The sequence below is a fragment of the Salvelinus alpinus genome, chromosome 7 (assembly GCF_045679555.1).
Source record: "Salvelinus alpinus chromosome 7, SLU_Salpinus.1, whole genome shotgun sequence".
Lineage (NCBI taxonomy): Eukaryota > Metazoa > Chordata > Actinopteri > Salmoniformes > Salmonidae > Salvelinus > Salvelinus alpinus.
The window spans coordinates 29,207,845-29,230,579 of record NC_092092.1 but is presented as its reverse complement, the minus strand read 5'-3'; the positions used below and the strand labels follow the sequence as shown (position 1 = coordinate 29,230,579).

Here is a 22,735-nt window from a genome sequence, read left to right as displayed (position 1 = left end):
GGCTGACGCAGAAAGAGAGGTTAAGCATTGTTTTGGGAAAAGGTCAGCTGAGGTGACACACATTCATAAACATACAAACGCGAAAACACATACACACCCCATCACAACTCATCAAGGCCTAATTTGTTTGCTGTAGTCTCCTTCCTGTCCATTGTTCTCTCGTTACTCTGTGCTCATCACCATCACAAGCACGCCAATTTCAACAATTCACATGACATTATTCACACCGATTCCAAATCAAGGCCAGGGTATGAGCCCAAAGTGCTCCATTGAAGTCTATGAAAATAGTGCTGAAACTTAGAGTTTCCAGATATTTTCATTGAGAATATGGTTCATGAAGTCAAGGAGAAAGGACATCTATGCTTTTGAAACTGCACACAGAGTTAATAAAATGAGAAATTACATTAGTACTTTTTGGGGGGGTAATTATTTAAAAAAAAAACATTATTGTGATTTATCAGAGGTACTGCAGCACCCTCAGCACCCCTACTTCCCGTGGCTATACTTTGTTTATTATTGTATTTTTTATCTCTGAAGACTATCCAACTGTGCAGTTTCACAAAAATTCTGAACCTATGTACATTTTACGGACACAGTGTAACGGTTGTCGTCGGTGGAAGGAGAGGACCAAAGCGCAGCGTGGTTAGTGTTCATCTTATTTAATAATAATCCAAAACTGAACACTTCAAATACAAAACAACAAAGTGAAAACCGAAACAGTTCTGTCTGGTGCAGACACACAAAGACTGAAAATAACCACTCACAAAACCCAACAGAAAACAGGCTACCTAAATATGGTTCCCAATCAGGGACAACGATTGACAGCTGCCTCTGATTGAGAACCATATCAGGCCAAACACAGAAATAGAAAATCATAGAAAAACTAACATAGACAACCCACCCAACTCACGCCCTGACCATACTAAAACAAAAGACAAAACAAAGGAACTAAGGTCAGAACGTGACACACAGTATATTTAGTTAATTAGTTATCTTGTTTTTAGTCCCACCCTTCAGCTCCACTCAACCCCTTCCATCTATCTCTGAACACCATCCAGTTTTGATTTCTATTTGCCATATATTTTTCAACTGTGCTGTGATGTTTCACAAAAGATGTTAACCTTTCTATTCTCATATTTTCTACAGATTGTAAATTAAAGATAAACATTTTTGCTAAGAATATTATTATATTATTGATCAATATTATTGCTTTTCAAATCACCCAGTAGTGCTATTTGCAGAGGTAGCTCCAGGTAAATGTTTCAATTCTTCAGCCATTCCTGAACCTGTGACTAAAAACAAGAAACAACCCATATGGACAGTACCAAAACAAATGATCTAATGATTCTGGCTCTTCACAGCGAAATGGTGGTGTCTCCCATATACAGTGGGGAGAACAAGTATTTGATACACTGCCGATTTTGCAGGTTTTCCTACTTACAAAGCATGTAGAGGTCTGTAATTTTTATCATAGGTACACTTCAACTGTGAGAGACGGAATCTAAAACAAAAATCCAGGAAATCACATTGTATGATTTTTAAGGAAATTATTTGCATTTTATTGCATGACATAAGTATTTGATCACCTACCAACCAGTAAGAATTCCGGCTCTCACAGACCTGTTAGTTTTTCTTTAAGAAGCCCTCCTGTTCTCCACTCATTACCTGTATTAACTGCACCTGTTTGAACTCGTTACCTGTATAAAAGACACCTGTCCACACACTCAATCAAACAGACTCCAACCTCTCCACAATGGCCAAGACCAGAGAGCTGTGTAAGGACATCAGGGATAAAATTGTAGACCTGCACAAGGCTGGGATGGGCTACAGGACAATAGGCAAGCAGCTTGGTGAGAAGGCAACAACTGTTGGCGCAATTATTAGAAAATGGAAGAAGTTGAAGTTGACGGTCAATCACCCTCGGTCTGGGGCTCCATGCAAGATCTCACCTCGTGGGGCATCAATGATCATGAGGAAGGTGAGGGATCAGCCCAGAACTACACGGCAGGACATGGTCAATGACCTGAAGAGAGCTGGGACCACAGTCTCAAAGAAAACCATTAGTAACACACTATGCCGTCATGGATTAAAATCCTGCAGCGCACGCAAGGTCCCCCTGCTCAAGCCAGCGCATGTCCAGGCCCGTCTGAAGTTTGCCAATGACCATCTGGATGATCCAGAGGAGGAATGGGAGAAGGTCATGTGGTCTGATGAGACAAAAATAGAGCTTTTTGGTCTAAACTCCACTCGCCGTGTTTGGAGGAAGAAGAAGGATGAGTACAACTCTAAGAACACCATCCCAACCGTGAAGCATGGAGGTGGAAACATCATTCTTTGGGGATGCTTTTCTGCAAAGGGGACAGGACGACTGCACCGTATTGAGGGGAGGATGGATGGGGCCATGTATCGCGAGATCTTGGCCAACAACCTCCTTCCCTCAGTAAGAGCATTGAAGATGGGTCGTGGCTGGGTCTTCCAGCAAGACAACGACCCGAAACACACAGCCAGGGCAACTAAGGAGTGGCTCTGTAAGAAGCATCTCAAGGTCTTGGAGTGGCCTAGCCAGTCTCCAGACCTGAACCCAATAGAATATCTTTGGAGGGAGCTGAAAGTCCGTATTGCCCAGCGACAGCCCCGAAACCTGAAGGATCTGGAGAAGGTCTGTATGGAGGAGTGGGCCAAAATCCCTGCTGCAGTGTGTGCAAACCTGGTCAAGAACTACAGGAAACGTATGATCTCTGTAATTGCAAACAAAGGTTTCTGTACCAAATATTAAGTTCTGCTTTTCTGATGTATCAAATACTTATGTCATGCAATAAAATGCAAATGAATTACTTAAAAATCATACAATGTGATTTTCTGGATTTTTGTTTTAGATTCCGTCTCTCACAGTTGAAGTGTACCTATGATAAAAATTACAGACCTCTACATGCTTTGTAAGTAGGAAAACCTGCAAAATCGGCAGTGTATCAAATACTCGTTCTCCCCACTGTATATATAACATTCTATTAGTTGCAATAATTTTTTATAATCATTGAATAAAAAAAAAAAAATGTTACCAATTTTGGTCTTTAATGCAGGGCCGACAGACAAGTTCTTTACTTTCTCCCCCTTCTACTTGCCTCTTCCATTTTTGCTTTAATGCTGCAGTTAGTTGGTTGTAATTTTGGATAGAGCAGACATTTCCATATATTTTTGTTAGCTGCATGTGTGACATAACTCCACCAGTCCTATTTATGATATGCTAGTACATTACTTTACAGGGCTAGATTCCCTTATCATTAGAGTGGGGACTGTGCTGGGCTGGAAGCTGTGGTGGTGAATGACGAAGAGTAGGACTGAATGTTGCTAATTAGCCATCTTCCTTCCTGATATGGGAGGAGGGATAATTGATTGTTACACAACATTAGGAGACTCTCCTTGTAATTCGATATGATGCGCTTTCACTACAAAGGATTAGCGATGATATCACGAAAGCTCTGACGCAGGAAGTCAGATATAAGAGGCTATAGATACAGAGGCTACGTCCCAAATGGCACTCTATTCCCTATATAGAGCACTACTTTTGACCACGGGGTATGATCAAAAGCAATGCACTATATAGGGGATAGGGTGCCATTTGGCACGCATACAGAGACTGTACTGTATTTAGGCTGGGCTACGTGTCCTCGGGGATGCTCAATGCTGTGACCTTCCCTGCGCTCCAGGAGAAAGACATAATCCTATTGTTTCTCATTGACAGCAAGACGGCCATGTCTTTAATAACTGAATGACTCTTGTGATGTTATCATGAAGTTACTGGGATTCAAGTGGAATGGAGGATTATACCCTATGTTTTGTTTCTCACCTCCATGATCTTAAAGATACTGTATTGTTTTGAGTTAATAGACAAACGCATTGCAGGCTGAGTCCCAAATGAGTGGGCAGTAATGATTCACATCCCCTGTTTCAATTTATTAACTGTTTTTTTTATCCCGTACTGATGGCCAGCATCTACCTTACCGTAGTCATTTAATTATAATTTCATCCTAATTTACATCAAACAGACATTAGGCTAGTAGGAAAAGGATGACCGAGCACGCCCCCATTCTCATCGAAGGGGCTGTAGTGGAGCAGGTTGAGAGCTTCAAGTTCCTTGGTGTCCACATCACCAACAAACTTACATGGTCCAAGCCCACCAAGACAGTCGTGAAGAGGGCACGACAAAGCCTATTCCCCCTCAATAAACTAAAAAGATTTGACATGGGTACTGAGGTCCTCAAAAGGTTCTACAGCTGCAACATCGAGAGCATCCTGACTGGTTGCATCACTGCCTGGTACGGCAATTGCTCGGCCACTACAGAGGGTAGTGCGTACGGCCCCGTACATCACTGGTGCTAAGCTGCCTGCCATCCAGGACCTCTACACCAGGCGGTGTCAGAGGAAAGCCCTAAAAATTGTCAAAGACCCGAGTCACCCCAGTCATAGACTGTTCTCTCTACTACCGCATGGCAAGCGGTGCCGGAGTGCCAAGGATAGGACAAAAATGCTTCTCAACAGTTTTTACCCCCAAGCCATAAGACTCCTGAACAGATAATCAAATGGCTACCCGGACTATTTGCATTGTGTGCCCCCCCAACCCCTCTTATACGCTGCTGCTACTCTCTGTTTATCATATATGCATAGTCACTTTAACTTTACATTCATGTACGTACTACCTCAATTGGCCCGGCCAACCAGTGCCCCCGCACATTGGCTAACCGGGCTATCTGCATTGTGTCCCGCCACCCACCACCCGCCAACCCCTCTTTTACGCTACTGCTACTCTCTGTTTATCATATATGCATAGTCACTTTAACCATATCTACATGTACATACTACCTCAATCAGCCCGACTAACCGGTGCCTGTATATAGCCTCGCTACTGTTATAGCCTCGCTACTGTATATAGCCTCGCTACTGTTATAGCCTCGCTACTGTATATAGCCTCACTACTGTTATTTTTCACTGTCTTTTTTACTGTTGTTTTTATTTCTTTACATACCTAATACCTTTTTTGCACTGTTGGTTAGAGCCTGTAAGTAAACATTTCACTGTAAGGTCTACCTACACCTGTTGTATTCGGCGCACGTGACACATAAACTTTAATTTGATTTGATTAGTGTACATTTAGGATAAAACTTCCACATAGATAGAGCCTGAAATGGAAGTTCAATTTAGCCTCTATAAATGCCCTAAATGCCCAGAGATAAAAGCAGTTTTTTTGCAGATTAAAAGCCTTAATCAGCAAGTTGTTTAGTAGCGAGCCTAAAGAAGAGAGAACCAAGCCCTAGGCAGTCTCAGTCTAGTGAGTAAGAGACAACATGAGGTAGCGAGGGAACGACAATAATGTAGGTTTAGAAAGAGAAATAAAGTAAAAGAGAGTGACATTAGAGAGGGTGAGAGAGAAAGAGAGAATGGAATATTTTGAGATTTAGGTGGCTTGAAAGAGAGAAATGTTTTAATTAAAAATAATACCTTTATTAGCCCAGTAGTTACATAATTTGAGCACAATCTTACCGAAACCAAAAACTTACAACCAAGCCCCTATTTTTATCCACTGTACACAGAACCCTCTTGAAGCTCTACACCTCTGCAAAGTCCCCCAGGCGATTCACCAGTTTACTAGCCTAGAATACACTCAATTCTTCTGCTGCTCTGTCTTTCACTACATACTTTAGGCTGAGACTGCCATCGTTGAAGTCATTTGTCGTGACGAGGGGCACGAGTGGTGTTGTACAAAACAAAGTCATCAGCGATTGGTACTACTTAAGTAGTTTTTGGGGTATCTGTACTTTACTTTACTATTTATATTTTTGACAAGTTTTACTTTTACTTCAATATATTCCAAAATAAAATAATGTACTTTTTACTCCATACATTTTCTCTTACACCCAAAGTACTTGTTACATTTTGAATAGTAGGACAGGAAAAATTAAACACAAATGCTTTGTTTGTAAATGATGTCTGAGTGTTGGAACATGCCCCTGGCTATCCGTAAATTTAAAAAAGAAAATGGTGCTGTCTGGTTTGCTTAATATAGGGAATTTGAAATGATTTATACTTTTACTTTTACTTTCAATACTTAAGTATATTTTAGCAATCATATTTACTTTTGATACTTAAGTATATTTAAAACCAAATACTTTTAGACTTTTACTCAAGTCGTTTTTTACTGGGTGACTTTACTTTTACTCAAGTATGACAATTGGGTACTTTTTCCACCACTGGGAAGTAGACGAGACATTTTTTCCATCTGAAAACAGCCAGCTATCATGTCTGACATCAACATTGCTTCCCTCTCAGCATGCCACCACAGCACTCCCTAAGAATTTGGCTGTCCCACACACATATCACACCTACACACTGTCCCACTCAGCAGTTCCAATGGGCCGGGGCTCACTTTTTGGCAGCTCTAACACAGGAGTTCCCCTCTGGCTGGTTCTCTTACCGTGTGGTCGCAGTCCCTGATGTGCAGGGTGGAGGAGCACTATTCATCAGCGGAGCGATACACTGAGCAGAACAGAGGCACCAGTGTGTGAATAATTGATCAATGTCAACTCTGTAAATTCAGTAAACTCAAAGAGAGAAAACATGTTTGTCTAAAGTGATGAATGAGATTGCTGGGGAGGTGGATTAGTTTATTCTGTTTGTCATTAGAAAAAGGGGTTTGGGAGTTTTTGTATGTGCGCATGTGTGCGTGCAGGTTTCTGCAAAGTCTGTTTTGTATAGAAACAGAGTTTGTAGAGCAAGAGAGTTGTTCATTCTATTAATCTCTCCCATTTGATATATGTCACATTGTCACCTCTCCCTCAGCTCACCCCTATGGAGTTTTGCTCTGTCCAGCTAGGGAGGGCAAATTCACCGTAGTACCCTTCCCACATTTATACACATTCCTGGCACATAATGTACTGTACAGATAACCACAGCCCAGGGGAAGGTCAATCTGTTCAGGAAAGTCCTCCCAGGAGAAGAGGAGAGCCCTGGCTCCCCACCCTTCCTGAGGTCTGGTTCCGTGGGACACAAACACACAGAGAAAGAGAGATGATGTCTTTCAGTACAGCAGTGTGTTCCCTTACACACAGCTCAATGACGTGACAGTGTGTTTTAGGGTATTTATGAGTGTGACACTGTGTGCCTGATAAAATTACACTCAATTAAAATGGCCCATTTTCAGTGTCATTCTCTCTGTCTCTGTCTCTCTCCCCCACCTCTCTCTCTCTCCCTCTCTCTCTCTCTCAATTCAATTCAATTCAATTCAAGGGGCTTTATTGGCATGGGAAACATGTGTTAACATTGCCAAAGCAAGTGAGGTAGATAATATACAAAAGTGAAATAAACAATAAAAATTAACAGTAAACATTACACAACAGAAGTTTCAAAACAATAAAGACATGACAAATGTCATATTATATATATACAGTGTTGTAACAATGTACAAATGGTTAAAGCACACAAGTTAAAATAAATAAACATAAATATGGGTTGTATTTACAATGGTGTTTGTTCTTCACTGGTTGCCCTTTTCTTGTGGCAACAGGTCACAAATCTTGCTGCTGTGATGGCACACTGTGGAATTTCACCCAGTAGATATGGGAGTTTATCAAAATTGGATTTGTTTTCGAATTCTTTGTGGATCTGTGTAATCTGAGGGAAATATGTCTCTCTAATATGGTCATACATTGGGCAGGAGGTTAGGAAGTGCAGCTCAGTTTCCACCTCATTTTGTGGGCAGTGAGCACATAGCCTGTCTTCTCTTGAGAGCCATGTCTGCCTACGGCGGCCTTTCTCAATAGCAAGGCTATGCTCACTGAGTCTGTACATAGTCAAAGCTTTCCTTAAGTTTGGGTCAGTCACAGTGGTCAGGTATTCTGCCACTGTATACTCTCTGTTTAGGGCCAAATAGCATTCTAGTTTGCTCTGTTTTTTTGTTAATTCTTTCCAATGTGTCAAGTAATTATCTTTTTGTTTTCTCATGATTTGGTTGGGTCTAATTGTGCTGTTGTCCTGGGGCTCTGTGGGGTGTGTTTGTGTTTGTGAACAGAGCCCTAGGACCAGCTTGCTTAGGGGACTCTTCTCCAGGTTCATCTCTCTGTAGGTGATGGCTTTGTTATGGAAGGTTTGGGAATCGCTTCCTTTTAGGTGGTTGTAGAATTTAACGGCTCTTTTCTGGATTTTGATAATTAGTGGGTATCGGCCTAATTCTGCTCTGCATGCATTATTTGGTGTTCTACGTTGTACACGGAGGATATTTTTGCAGAATTCTGCATGCAGAGTCTCAATTTGGTGTTTGTCCCATTTTGTGAAATCTTGGTTGGTGAGCGGACCCCAGACCTCACAACCATAAAGGGCAATGGGCTCTATGACTGATTCAAGTATTTTTAGCCAGATCCTAATTGGTATGTTGAAATTTATGTTCCTTTTGATGGCATAGAATGCCCTTCTTGCCTTGTCTCTCAGATCGTTCACAGCTCTGTGGAAGCTACCTGTGGTGCTGATGTTTAGGCCGAGGTATGTATAGTTTTTTGTGTGCTCTAGGGCAACGGTGTCTAGATGGAATTTGTGGTCCTGGCGACTGGACCTTTTTTGGAACACCATTATTTTGGTCTTACTGAGATTTACTGTCAGGGCCCAGGTCTGACAGAATCTGTGCAGAAGATCTAGGTGCTGCTGTAGGCCCTCCTTGGTTGCTCCAGATTATATTATCACACACTCAGCCCAATTCTCTGGCTCCTATCACTTTCTTCCATGTTCCCCTGCAGTGCTGCTGTTCTTATTTTTGGCTTTGACTAAGCCTACAGTCACACACAGTGGCCAGCTATGGGGAGTTATTTGCCCAGGAGTTTAGGGTTAGGACTTGGGTCGAATGCCTATAACCATGGGATCAGCTGGTTCAATCCCCACTCACAGTTCCTACTCAATCACCACACATGTAGAGAGTCATTCTAAAGTCTAACTGTAATATGTGTGTCTGTCCATTCACAGGACCCTGACAGAGCTTCTGAAGCAGCCCAGAGGAGAGGTTAGCTCAGTGGACAGCACAATCACCAACCCCCCTATCGAAACCAACTACATCTCAGCTAGGATGCTACGCAGCCGCAGCGGTAAGCACAGCTACTCAGCACACACGCACAGTGGTGTAAAGCACTTAAGTAAAAATACTTTAAAGTACTACTAAAGTCGTTTTTTGGGGTACGTGTACTTTACTTTATTATTTATATTTTTGACTACTTTTACTTTTACTCCACCACATTCCTTAAGAAAATATTGTACTTTTTACTCCATACATTTTCCTTTACACCCAAAAGTACTCGTTACATTTTGAATGCTTAGCAGGTCAGAAAAATAGTCCAATTCACACAGTTATCAAGAGAACATCCCTAGTCATCTCTACTGCCTCTGATCTGACAGACTCACTAAACCGACATGCTTTGTTTGTAAATGACGTCTGAGTGTTGGAGTGTGCCCCTGGCTTTCTGTAAATTAGAAAAAACAGAAAATGGTGCCATCTGGTTTGCTTAATATAGGGAATTTGAAAATATAAATTTTTTGATACTTAAGTATATTTTAAACCAAATACTTTTAGACTTTTACTCAAGTAGACTTTTACTGGGTGACTTTTACATTTACTTGAGTCATTTTCTATTAAGGTATCTTTATTTTTACTCAAGTATGACAGTTTTCCACCACTGCGCAGGCACACACACACGCAACAAATTCTCTCACTGTACTTTTGCTTGGTGGAAAAACTTGACCAAACAGCCCCTTCTCTTCTCTTGCATCACTAAAGCAGCCAGACCAAACACTGCAGTTTCAGTGCTGCGTAAAACCTAGCTGACTCATTAGTGTAGTTACAGGATGAGGATCCAGGGGGCACTTATAACCCTGCACTCAAACACACTATGACTTATTCGAGGAATTCAGAGCGGAGCGCAACTCAGTCCATCCTATTATAGGATCACGAAATGATGCTCTACGTATATGACATGTGTCTGTTGATGTACCACATGATTTCTGGAGACTTCTTTCAATGACTAAAGAAATGACATGTATTTGTACATACTTCACTAGTTTCCGGCTGTGTATGCATCACAATATGCATGTACAGTATGTGTGTGTAGCTACCGTAGAATAATGATGACTCATTCTAATTCAATGGTGTGTACACTGTGCTGATAGTGGCGTCAAGTTAACACAAAGCATGCCTTAGTGGTTGATAACATCAGCGAGGCATCAATTTGGAGAGCTCCTTGTCTGATAGGGGCAACAACAGATACTACTCACATCAAGGAGATAAGGAGCTAGGGGGAGGAGAAGAAAACCAGGGACAGCACCCTCCTCAGTAAATAGGCCACCTGTACGGTACACATGGTAAACTGGTAAACATCAATAACGAAACCAGCAGCAATCACCATGCAAACTCAACTAGCCAGCCCACCAGCACATCCATCCACAACAGGCATGTGTCAATTCTATACATCCAGATGTGTGTATGTGTGTGTGGATGTGTGTGAGAGAGAGAGAGAGCGAGAGACAGAGAGGGGTGTGTGAGAGACAGGGGTGGTGGGGAGTGTTTGAACCAAGAGGCCCCCTACCTTTTCCCTCACCCTCCAGCTGACTGTGCATCCATAGACCTAGGTTAGAGAGAACACACACATCACACACACACAAATGCGTACACACATCACACACACTGGTCTGCTCACACTCAATCCCCAAAAAACCTTTGGATCTCAGACCAGCCACAGTCTTTTCTGTGAACCCCACTCAAAACACACACACAAACACATACACACATCAAGGATCTGTATAACTGTGTGTTGATGGAGGCCTTGGCTGTAGCACTAGAGATTGGACTTGGATCATCTGCGCAAATGCAGTTTAGTGGATTACACGCACACACACGGCACAGCGCTCCTCCAGCCTTGAGGATTTGGGCCGTCGGTGATGTGTTATTTACGGTGAGAACTGTAGACTCCGCCAGGCTCACCAATCCCTCTTTTTACTCCTCTTTTCCCTCCTTTCTTCTTTCTAAAGGATTTCAGTTTGACACACCAGTGCTTCTGGTTTATAGTTCTGTCACTGCTCTAATCTCACTCTGTCTCAGAGTGTGGGATTGGCACAGTTGTCAGGCGAATTTAAAAGGTCTGGCTCTGAAGGTGATGTTGTTAAAATGCTGTGGTTTGAATAACCTCTGTCCTCTCAATTGACTGTTAAGGGTCATCCCTTTCTGTTTCTCACTTAGTTGAGTGGGACATTATAGCACATTATGGTGCTAAACGGTATTGGCTTTTCCAGTGGGGAGGGAAAGAGATGCTTTGATAAAAGAAAGAGATGCTTTGATAAAAGAAAGAGATGCTTTGATAAAAGAAAGAGATGCTTTGGGAAAAGAAAGAGATGCTTTGATAAAAGAAAGAGATGCTTTGATAAAAGAAAGAGATGCTTTGGGAAAAGAAAGAGATGCTTTGATAAAAGTAAGAGCTGCTTTGGGAAAAGAAAGAGATGCTTTGATAAAAGAAAGAGATGCTTTGATAAAAGAAAGATATGCTTTGGGAAAAGAAAGAGATACTTTGGGAAAAGAAAGAGATGCTTTGATAAAAGAAAGAGATGCTTTGGTAAAAGAAAGAGATGCTTTGGGAAAAGAAAGAGATGCTTTGATAAAAGAAAGAGATGCTTTGGGAAAAGAAAGAGATGCTTTGGTAAAAGAAAGAGCTGCTTTGGGAAAAGAAAGAGATGCTTTGATAAAAGAAAGAGATGCTTTGGTAAAAGAAAGAGATGCTTTGATAAAAGAAAGAGATGCTTTGGGAAAAGTAATGCCGCCTGCTCACTGACCAAGGAGTCAGATTTACGAAGCATTTTGCTCTGGGTGTAAAGTTTGCACCAGCTTTTTCAATAGGGGATAAAACCCCAAAAAACAAAGCTTATTATACTTCCTCTTAACCTTTATTTAGCCTTTTGGTCTTCCCTCAATATTTAATTCACTTAGAAAACTTGTGTCTACTGGTGTAAACTTTGCACCTGGTGCAAATGCTTAAGTTTGGCCCAAAAGCTTCATTTTCATTTAAGTGTAGAGCAGCTTATGATACTTTTGTGTATGTTTATGAACCTCTCTCAGTCCAAAGACAACATTAAAACACGTAGAACGTTGGTTAACGTAAGAAATGGATTGTTAAGAGAGGCCACAGAAGAAAAGGACAAAATGAACTAGTTATCAGGAAAACAGGAAATTACCTTGGGATAAGCATTTTCTCACGACACTCACCTCTCACGTCCTCTATCACGCAATAGCTCTTTCCCTCTCTACTCTGTCCATCTTTCTCTTTGTCTCTTTCTCTCTCTCTGCAACACTTATTTTTCACCCACATTTACCTTCCCTCTCTTTCTTAGTATCGTCATATTGGCTGATAACCTCCCATCTCCATCTCCATCTCCAGGCTCCAAAAAAGACAGACAGCTTGTTATTCTTATAAATGACAGATTTTAGCAGGGAGGGATTTGTAGCCCCCCCCCCCCTCTAGCCCTAAGGGAAGCACTCCAGTTAAATATATAAAAACCAGTCTCTCATAGGGACTGATCAAGTGTGAGTCTTCAAGCACAGAGGGGTGATGGGGAGTAGCACGGCTCTATATACAGGGCGGTAATAGGAGGTAGCAAGGTGTGTGTGTGTGTGTGTGTGTGTGTGTGTGTGTGTGTGTGTGTGTGTGTGTGTGTGTGTGTGTGTGTGTGTGTGTGTGTGTGTGTGTGTGTGTGTGTGTGTGTGTGTGTGTGTGTGTGTGTGTGTGTGTGTGTGTGTGTGTGTGTGTGTGTGTGTGTGTCGCTATGCCTGCCACACTAGTGAAGCTCAAATGGCCAATGTGAAACTACACTGCTCTCAAAGTAGTACAGACGCATTAGGGCCAGCCATACACACACACACTCTCTCGTGTCTTACAGACGTCAGACATCCCGTTATGTACTCTCCTCTTTATCACCCTCCCTAAGGCACAAAATACTCTTTAATGTAACATTACAAACACACACACACATGTGCTTGCTTGCTCGTCTCAGCAGTCTCTTAGTGTTTCACGGCTATGAACACACACAATAGCTGGGTATTGGGAGCAGGTTGTACTATGGGTAAGTGTGTTCAGAATGAGGCACAAACACACCTCTGGGCCTCTTGTGTAATAACCATGTAATATCCAATGTATTATCAGTCCTGTTACTGTTCTGAAGGATCATGCCATCTCACCAATTCCCTAATCACCCTTTGGACACGCCGGCTCTCCGGCAAACTCACCACACCTGAACTCACTCTGATAATCACCATTCCTCTCCTTTCCTCACCTATATAAGCAGCTAGTTTTATATCAGTGTTTGTTCAGCGTTTGTAGTGGCATGGGGCGGCCCAAGTCCTTATTCGATTTCCTTTGTTGTGCTTACCGGACTCTAAAGTAAGTGCCTTTTATGTATATAGAGAATTGTATAATGCTAATGCTAACTTTCTAGCCGGTATGTTTATTGCCAATCAGTTTATGATGCTATACTTTCCTTAGAAAGTATTCCTTCCTTCCTTTGTCTTATATATCCTGAGTTCCATAGATATTACCCAACACCAGAAGCCATGGATTACAGGCAACATTCGCACCAAGCTAAAGCTGTTGCTTTCAAAGAGCGGGACTTTTTTCTTACTTTTATTTAACTAGGCAAGTCAGTTTAGAACAAATTCTTGTTTTCAATGACGGCCTTGGAACAATGGGTTAACTGCCTAGTTCAGGGGCAGAACGATAGATTTTTACCTTGTCAGCTTGTGGATTCGATCTTGCAACGTTTCGGTTACTATTCCAACTGTCACGATCGTCATAAGGAGTGGACCAAGATGCAGCGTGGTATGTTTCCATCCTTTTATTTGGAATAGAAAATTCAAAGGGAAAAAAAACAATAAAGCGAACAAACGAAACGTGAAGCTCAAAATAGTGCACACAGGCAACTACACCTAGACAAGATTCCACAAAGCACAATGGGGAAATGGCTACCTAAATATGATCCCCAATCAGAGACAACGATAAACAGCTGCCTCTGATTGGGAACCATACCAGGCCAACATAGACATATAATTCCCCTAGATAACCCACCCTTAATCACACCCCAACCTAACCAACATAGAGAATAAAAGCTCTCTATAGTCAGGGCGTGACAGTACCTCCCCCCAAAGGTGCGGACACCGACCGCAAAACCTGACTCAATAGGGGAGGGTCCGGGTGGGCATCTACCGTCGGGGGCGGCTCCGGTGCGGGGCGAATTTCCCACTCCGCTCGTGGATACGTCATCGGAGGAACCGGACCGTGGATCGTCGCCGGAGGAACCGGAACGTGGTTCGTCGCTGGGGACTCCGAACCGTAGATCGTCGCTGGGGACTCCGGACCGTAGATCGTCATCGGGGACTCCGGACCGTGGTTTGTCGCCGGGGACTCCGGACCGTAGATCGTCATCGGGGACTCCGGACCGTGGTTTGTCGCCGGGGACTCCTGACCGTAGATCGTCGCCGGTGGCTCCAGAGCTGAAGGCTCTGAACTGCAGACTGTCGCTGGATGTACCAGACCGTGGACCGTCTCAGGAGGTTCCGGACTGTGGACCGTCTCAGGAGGTTCCGGACTGTGGACCGTCGTTGGAGGTTCCGGACTGTGGACCGTTGTTGGAGGTTCCGGACTGTGGACCGTCGTTGGAGGTTCCGGACTGTGAAACGTCGCTGGAAGCTCTGGACTGGGAACTGTCGCCGGAAGCTTTGGACTGGGAACTGTCGCCGGAAGCTCTGGACTGGGAACTGTCGCCGGAAGCTCTGGACTGGGAACTGTCGCCGGTAGCTCTGGACTGGGAACTGTCGCCGGAAGCTCTGGACTGGGAATTGTCGCCGGAAGCTCTAGACTATTGGAGGCGCACTGGAGGCCTAATGCGTGGGACCGGTACAGGTGGTACCGGGCTGGTGACACGCACCTCAGGGCGAGTGCGGGGAGGAGGCACAGGATGTACTGGACAGTGGAGGCGCACTGGAGGCCTGATGTGTAGGACCGGTACAGGTGGCACCGGGCTGATGACACGCACCTCAGGGCGAGTGCGGGGAGGAGGCACAGGACGTACTGGACTGTGGAGGCGCACTGGAGGCCTGATGCGTGGGACCGGTACAGGTGGCACCGGTCTGATGACACGCACCTCAGGGCGAGTGCGGGGAGGAGGCACAGGACGCACTGGACTGTGGAGGCACACTGGAGGTCTAGAGCGTAGAGCTGGCACAAGCCGTCCTGGCTGGATGCTCACTTTAGCCCGGCAAGTGCGGGGCGCTGGCACAGGACGCACTGGGCTGTGAAAGCGCACTGGCAACACAGTGCGTAGAGCCGGCGCAGGATATCCTGGACCGAGGAGGCGTACTGGAGACCAGGAGCGCTGAGCCGGCACAACCCGTCCTGGCTGGATGCTCACTTTCGCACAGCAAGTGCGAGGAGCTGGCACAGAACGCACCGGGCTGTGGATGCACACTGGAGACACATTGCGTATCTCCGCAAAACATGGTGCCTGACTGGTCCCACGCTCCTCACGGCAGCTGTCTTGCTCCAGACACCAAACCATCCACTCTACCTCATCACTCCCCTCAACTATCCTACAATACTCCTCGCTCAGTCTATCCCAATATTACTATTCGCTCTCAGACTCGCCCCTCAGACTCGATCCCACAAAGCACAATGGAGAAATGGCTACCTAAATATGATCCCCAATCAGATACAACGATAAACAGCTGCCTCTGATTGGGAACCATACCAGGCCAACATAGACATATAATTCCCCTAGATAACCCACCCTTAATCACACCCCGACCTAACCAACATAGAGAATAAAAAGCTCTCTATGGTCAGGCCGTGACACCAACGCTTTAACCACTAGGCTACTCTAACCCGGAGGCTTATAAGAAATCATGCTATGCCTGCCGACAAATCATCAAACAGGCAAGCGTCAATACAGGACTATGATCGAATCGTCCTACACCGGCTCCGACGCTTGTCGGATCTGGCAGGGCTTGCAAACTATTACAGAATACAAAGGGAAGCACAACCGAGAGCTGCCCAGTGACACAAGCCTACCAGACGAGCTAAAAAACTTCTATGCTCGCTTCGAGGCAAGTAACACTGAAACATGCATGAGAGCATCAGCTGTTCCGGAGGACTGTGTGATCACGTTCTCCGCAGCCGATGTGACAGGTCAACATTCACAAGGCCGCTGGGCCAGACGGATTACCAGGATGTGTACTCCGAGAATGCGCTGACCAACTGGCAAGTGTCTTCACTGACATTTTCAACCTCTCCATGTCTGAGTGTAATACCAACATGTTTCAAGCAGACCACCATAGTACCTGTGCCCAGGACAACAACCTCTCCCTCAACGTGATCAAGACAAAGGAGAAGATTGTGGACTACAGGAAAAAGAGGACCGAGCACGCCCCCATTCTCACCGACGGGGCTGTAGTGGAGCAGGTTGAGAGCTTCAAGTTCCTTGGCGTCCACATCACCAACAAACTAACATGGTCCAAGCACATCAAAACAGTTGTGAAGAGGGCACGACACAACCTATTCCCCCTCAGGAGACTGAAAAGATTTGGCATGATCTTTCTCAGATCTTCAAAAGGTTTTACAGCTGCACCATCGAGAGCATCCTGATGGGTTGCATCGCCGCCTGGTATGGCAACTGCTCAGCCTCTGACCGCAAGGCACTACAGAGGGTAGTGCGTACGGCCCAGTACATCACCGGGGCCAGCTTCCTGCCATTCAGGACCTCTACACCAGGCATTGTCAGAGGAAGGCCCTAAAAATTGTCAAAGACTCCAGCCACCCAAGTCATAGACTGTTCTCTCTGCTACCGCACGGCAAGAAGTACTGTGGCGCCAAGTCTAGGTCCAAGAGGCTTCTAAACAGCTTCTACCCCCAAGCCATAAGACTCCTGAACAGCCAATAAAATGTCTACCCAGACTATTTGCACCCCCCCCCTCCCCCCACCCCGCTGCTACTCTCTGTTAGTATCTATGCATAGCCACTTTAGGAACCCTACCTGCATGTACATAATTACCTCAATTACCTCGACACCGGTGCCCCCGCACATTGACACATTCACTCTGAACCGGTACCCCCCTGTATATAGCCCCGCTATTGTTATTTACTGCTGCTCTTTAATTATTTGTTTTTCTTATCTCTTACTTTTTTGGGGGTATTTTCTAAAAACTGCATAGTTGGTTAAGGGCTTGTAAGTAAGCATTTCACTGTAAGGTCTGCACCTGTTGTATTAGACGTATGTGACAAATAACATTTGATTTGATTACATTTAATTGGTAATGTCCTTTGTTTGGTTAGCATGGTTGATATACTTTTATATTTCTCCTTACTTATGGCACTTTGTCTTGTGTACTAATGTATTTTATCTATCTCCTCTTTGTATTCCCTTCAGACCACAACCTACTATCATAACTTGTCACAAACTTACCTTCCAGCCTTACGAGCCATCAAATCTCCATCCTACCCCCCATGTGCTCCTGTGACCTTCTGCTGTGCCCTTTTAGTTGGTGAATAAATAACGAGAACTAGAAACCTTGCCTTGAACCTTCGTTCCCGCATTCTTACAGATGCGCCATAGTGGCAATATCACTCTTCAACCTAGCCCAAGATACAGTCCACCCTAGTCTTCTTCTTTAATTATATTAGTAATAGTACTGCTGCTTCACTGCTGTATAACTCCAGCCCGTTCCCTCTGTCCCTCAAATGACTGCATCATGTCTCAACAACCCTCCACTGTTCAGTCAGAGAGAGTAGCCCAGGGCCAACTGGAACAGACAGCTAAGGACACATATCTACACTATCTATCATAGATGGCCTGGTCTGCAGTGTATAGTACATCACCCAGCCTGGGAAGACATGACATTACATAACCATAATGGGCCGCTCCTGTCCTCTTGTTCTTTCTTCAGTGGGTCACCACGCCGAAGGTCTTACTTGGTCATAATTTAATGGAGAATTTTTCTTCATATGCAAGGCATAACTCCAACTCCCCATCTCCCAGCTTCTTCTTTGCTAGATCACATACCACTCATTTGATGTAGGCATACATACATACAGTGCATTCGGAAAGTATCCAGGTCCCTTCCCTTTTTCCACATTTTGTTACTACAAACAATACCCCATAACGACAAAGAGAAAACTGGTTTTTAGAAATAATTGCAAATTTATAAAAACTAAAACACAGAAATACCTTATTTACATAAGTATTCAGACCCTTTGCTATGAGACTCAAAATTGAGCTCAGGTGCATCCTGTTTCCATTGATCATCTTTGAAATGTTTCTACAACTTGATTGGAGTCCACCTGTGGTAAATTCAATTGATTGGACATGATTTGGAAAGGCACACACCTGTCTATGTAAGGTTCCACAGTTGACAGTGTTTGTCAGAGCAAAAACAAAGCTATGAGGTCGAAGGAAATGTCAGTAGAGCTTTGAGACAGGATTATGTCGAGGCACAGATCTGGGGAAGGATACCAAAAACTTTCTGCAGCATTGAAGGTCCCCAAGAACACATTGGCCTCCTTCATTCTTAAATGGAAGAAGTATGGAACCACCAAGACTCTTCCTAGAGCTGGCCGCCCGTCCAAACTGAGCAATCAGGGGAGAAGGGCGTTGGTCATGGAGGTGACGAAGAACTTGATAGTCACTCTGACGGAGCTCCAGAGTTCCTCTGTGGAGATGGGAGAACCTTGCAGAAGGACAACCATCTCTGCAGCACTCCACCAATCAGGCCTTTATGGTAGAGTGGCCAGAAGGAAACCACTCCTCAGTAAAAGGCACATGACAGCCTACTTGGAGTTTGCCAAAAGGCACCTAAAGGACTCTCAGACCATGAGAAACAAGATTCTCTGGTCTGATGAAACCAAGATTGAACTCTTTGGCCTGAATGCCAAGTGTCACGTCTGGAGGAAACCTGGCACCATCCCTACGGTGAAGCATGGTGGTGACACCATCCTGCTGTGGGGATGTTTTTCAGTGGTAGGGACTGGGAGACTAGTCAGGATCAAGGGAAAGATGAACGGAGCAAAGTACAGAGAGATCCTTGATGAAAACCTGCTCCAGAGCGCTCAGGACCTCAGACTGGGGGCGAAGATTCACCTTCCAACACGACAACAACCCTAAGCACACAGCCAAGACAACGCAGGAGTGGCTTCGGGACAAATCTCTGAATGTCCTTGAGTGGCCCAGCCAGAGCCCGGTCTTGAACCCTATCTTACATCTATCACTCCAGTGTTAATCTGCTAAATTGTAATTATTCGATTTATTGCCTACCTCATGCCTTTTGCACACATTGTATATAGATTCTCTTTTTTTCTACCATGTTATTGACTTGTTTATTGTTTACTCCATGTGTAACTCTGTGTTGTCTGTTCACACTGCTATGCTTTATCTTGGCCAGGTCGCAGTTGCAAATGAGAACTTGTTCTCAACTAGCCTACCTGGTTAAATAAAGGTGAAATAAAAAAATAAAAAAATCTCAAATCAAATCAAATTGTATTGGTTACATGTGCCGAATACAACAGGTATTTTCACCTTACAGTGAAATGCTTACTTACAAGCCCCTAACCAACAATGCAGTATTTTTTTTTTATAAGAATAAGAAATTAAAGTAACAAGTAATTAAAGAGCAGCAGTAAAATAACAATAGCGAGACTATATACAGGGGGGAGACTGGAGACCTCTGGAGACACCTGAAAATAGCTGTGCAGCGACACTCCCCATCCAACCTGACAGAGCTTGAGAGGATCAGCAGAGAAGAATGGGAGAAACTCCCAAAATACCGGTGCGCCAAGCTTGTAGCATCATACCCAAGAAGACTTGACGCTGTAAGTGCTGCCAAAGGTGCTTCAACAAAGTACTGAGTAAAGGGTCTGTATACTTATGTAAATGTTTTATAATTGTTTTGTTTTTTTAAAGAAATTTGCAAAAAAATGATTTAACTGTTGTTGCTTTGTCGTTATGAGGTGTTGTGTGTAGATCACCAACTCAAAAGAGGTGCCGGTTTAAAAATATACTGTAGGTACAACTGTCCCAGCACTCCAGGTTAGAGGACGTAGAATGACCAGTAGGAGACAGAGATACAATTCACACTACCAGACTCAAGACAGACACACACGGCATTGAAACAGGAAGTAATGGTGGAAGTGATGTGATAGTGGTTAGGAGTCCACTTACATGGTCAAAGTTTAAAGTTTTTGTCACATGCACAAGTACAGTGAAATGTGTAAAGGATAAGTTTATTACAACCAAATCTCTATTTTTGATGTAAATGGCATGTTATAGAAGGGTCCAGACACCTTTTTTGCTGCACAAAAGGGAATATAACATTGCAGATAAAGTTTGGAATTACACAACTTCATGTGTACAACATCTAAAGACCTGCATCACTACATTGAGAGCTTTGCCATTTCTAAAATGAAATTTTGTTCATACTACACAATGAGGATGAGGAAGTGATTTGCTGTTTGGGGTAAGTTTCTCTGAAACGTGAAATCACGAAAAAGGTGTGTGGACCCTTCTATAACATGCCATTTACATGTGGTGGTATAAAAGAAAACGTATATTTTAACTTGCAAGCCCTACCCAACAGTGCAGTATTCAATATCAAAATAGTATAACAAATAAAAATAAATAAGAAATGAGAAAAACCTATATACAGGGTCAGTACCAATACAAAATGTACACTGTGCAGGGATACTGGAGTATTTGAGGTATACAGTATATACATGTAGGCAGGGATTAGGAGAAATTAACTGGTATCAGGATAAATAATAGTAAACAGTATGGCTGCAGCATAAGTGTTGGGTGGTTGTGTACGTGGCGTTGAGTGTGGGTATGCAAGTGTTAGTGTGTTAGTGCGAGTGTGTTAGTGTGTGGGTGTGTGCAAAAGTGTCAGTGTAGGCGTCATAGGCGGTTATACATGTAAACAGGGATGAAAGTGACTGGTAGCAGGAATATAGAAATACTTATGGTAATATACTAATGGTAATATACACTGAGTATACCAAACATCAGGAACACCTTCCTAATATTGACGGACGGAAGCATGGAGAACAGTTCATGTCTCAGTGGCTGGAGTCTTTGGTAATTTTTCGGACCTTTCTCAGACACCGCCTGACATGTTCGTCCTGGATGGCTGGGAGCTCACCCCCAGTGATGCGTGGGCCAGCTGCACCACCCTGTGTAGGGCCTTCCCGGACGAAGTCGGTGCAGTTGCCATACCAGACGGTGATAGACCCAGTCAGGATGCTCTCGATGGTGCAACTGTAAAGGTTCCTAAGGATGTGAGACCGTTTCAGCCTGCTAAGGGAGAAGAGGCACTGCCGTGCCTTCTTCACGACTGTACTGTTGTGAGAGGACCATGTTAAGTCCTCAGTAATCTTGACCCCCTCCACTGTGGCCCTGTCGATGTGGACAGAGTTGTGCACCCGCCCCTGTTTCCTGTCCAAGATCAGCTCCTTGTTCTTGCTGACATTGAGGGAGAGGTTGTTGTCCTGGCACCACACTTGGAGTAGTGCGTGGCCACACAGTTGTGGGTGGACAGGGAGTACAGGAGGGGGCTAAACACGCACCCCTTGTTGAGGGTCAGCGTGGCGGAGGTATTGTTGCCTACTCTTACCACGGCTCAGGGCGGTAGTCATTGTAGCAGGATGCCTTAGAGAATTGGGGGAAAGGAATGATGGTGGTCAGCTTGAAACATGTGGGTATTACAGACTGGGACAAGTCTATTTCTAAAGCGTGGAAGATTCGACAAGATAAGTTGTACTCCAATACTTCCCACAGTTGTCAAGTTGGCTGGATGTCCTTTGGGTGGTGGAACATTCTTGATAGGAGGACTGAGACGTAAATGAAGACTTACTAAAAAGTATTCTCCATTGCCCGCTGTAATCCTGGGAAATGTTTGCTTACTCCTTCACAAGCTGGATGAGCAAATGTAAACTACCAGCATGAATGTAGGAACACGCCCATTCTTGCTTTCACAGAGACTTGGTTGGATAGCGGAGTGGGTGACAACGATCTTTCCATTGATGGATTTGGCGCACCAGTCTGCTTGGATAGAGACAAATTGAGTACTGGAAAATAACAGGGTGGTGGGGTTTGCATTTATGTAAAGAAGAACTGGTGCAACACAGTGCGAGAAAGAATCTGTGAATCTGACATTGAACTTCATGCCATTTCTCTCCGCCCATTTTATCGGCCATGTGAATTCTCCCAACTATTCTATGTTGTTGTTTATATCCACCCATGTGCCAATGTTGATAAAGCCACAGAGCTCTTAGAAAACACCCTGCACAAACTTGGTACACTACATAACCAAAAGTATGTGGACTGCTTACCACTCCACTATGTCTCCCTGTCATTGCTTTTGCGCCATCAGTACAGATACCAACACATCTTGACCACCAAAGTCCATTTGATGTCACAAAGCTGTCCAGTACTTTAAAAATATCCTCTCCTGTTGTCCTGGTTTCCAGTGGTTTGCAGAAGAGGATGTCTTCCTTAATTGACCCCCCATAAACGTAACGGACATATACCAGGAACTGTGCCAGGCTCGCCACGTCTGTTGACTCATCCAGCTGTAACGCATAGAATTCACTGGCATGTATGCAAAGCAGTAATTGTTTCAAAACATCTCCTGCCA

The 22,735-nt window shown here is 44.1% G+C and overlaps 1 protein-coding gene across 1 annotated transcript in view; it reads left to right on the top strand.

Moving 5' to 3' along the window:
• Positions 1–22,735, top strand: part of LOC139580163 (protein shisa-9B-like) — a 44,938-nt gene that overhangs the window by 5,458 nt on the left and 16,745 nt on the right. The window contains exon 3 of the mRNA XM_071408711.1: positions 9,004–9,122. Within this exon, the coding sequence (XP_071264812.1) occupies positions 9,004–9,122 (119 nt within the window). The remainder of the gene's footprint in view (positions 1–9,003; positions 9,123–22,735) is intronic.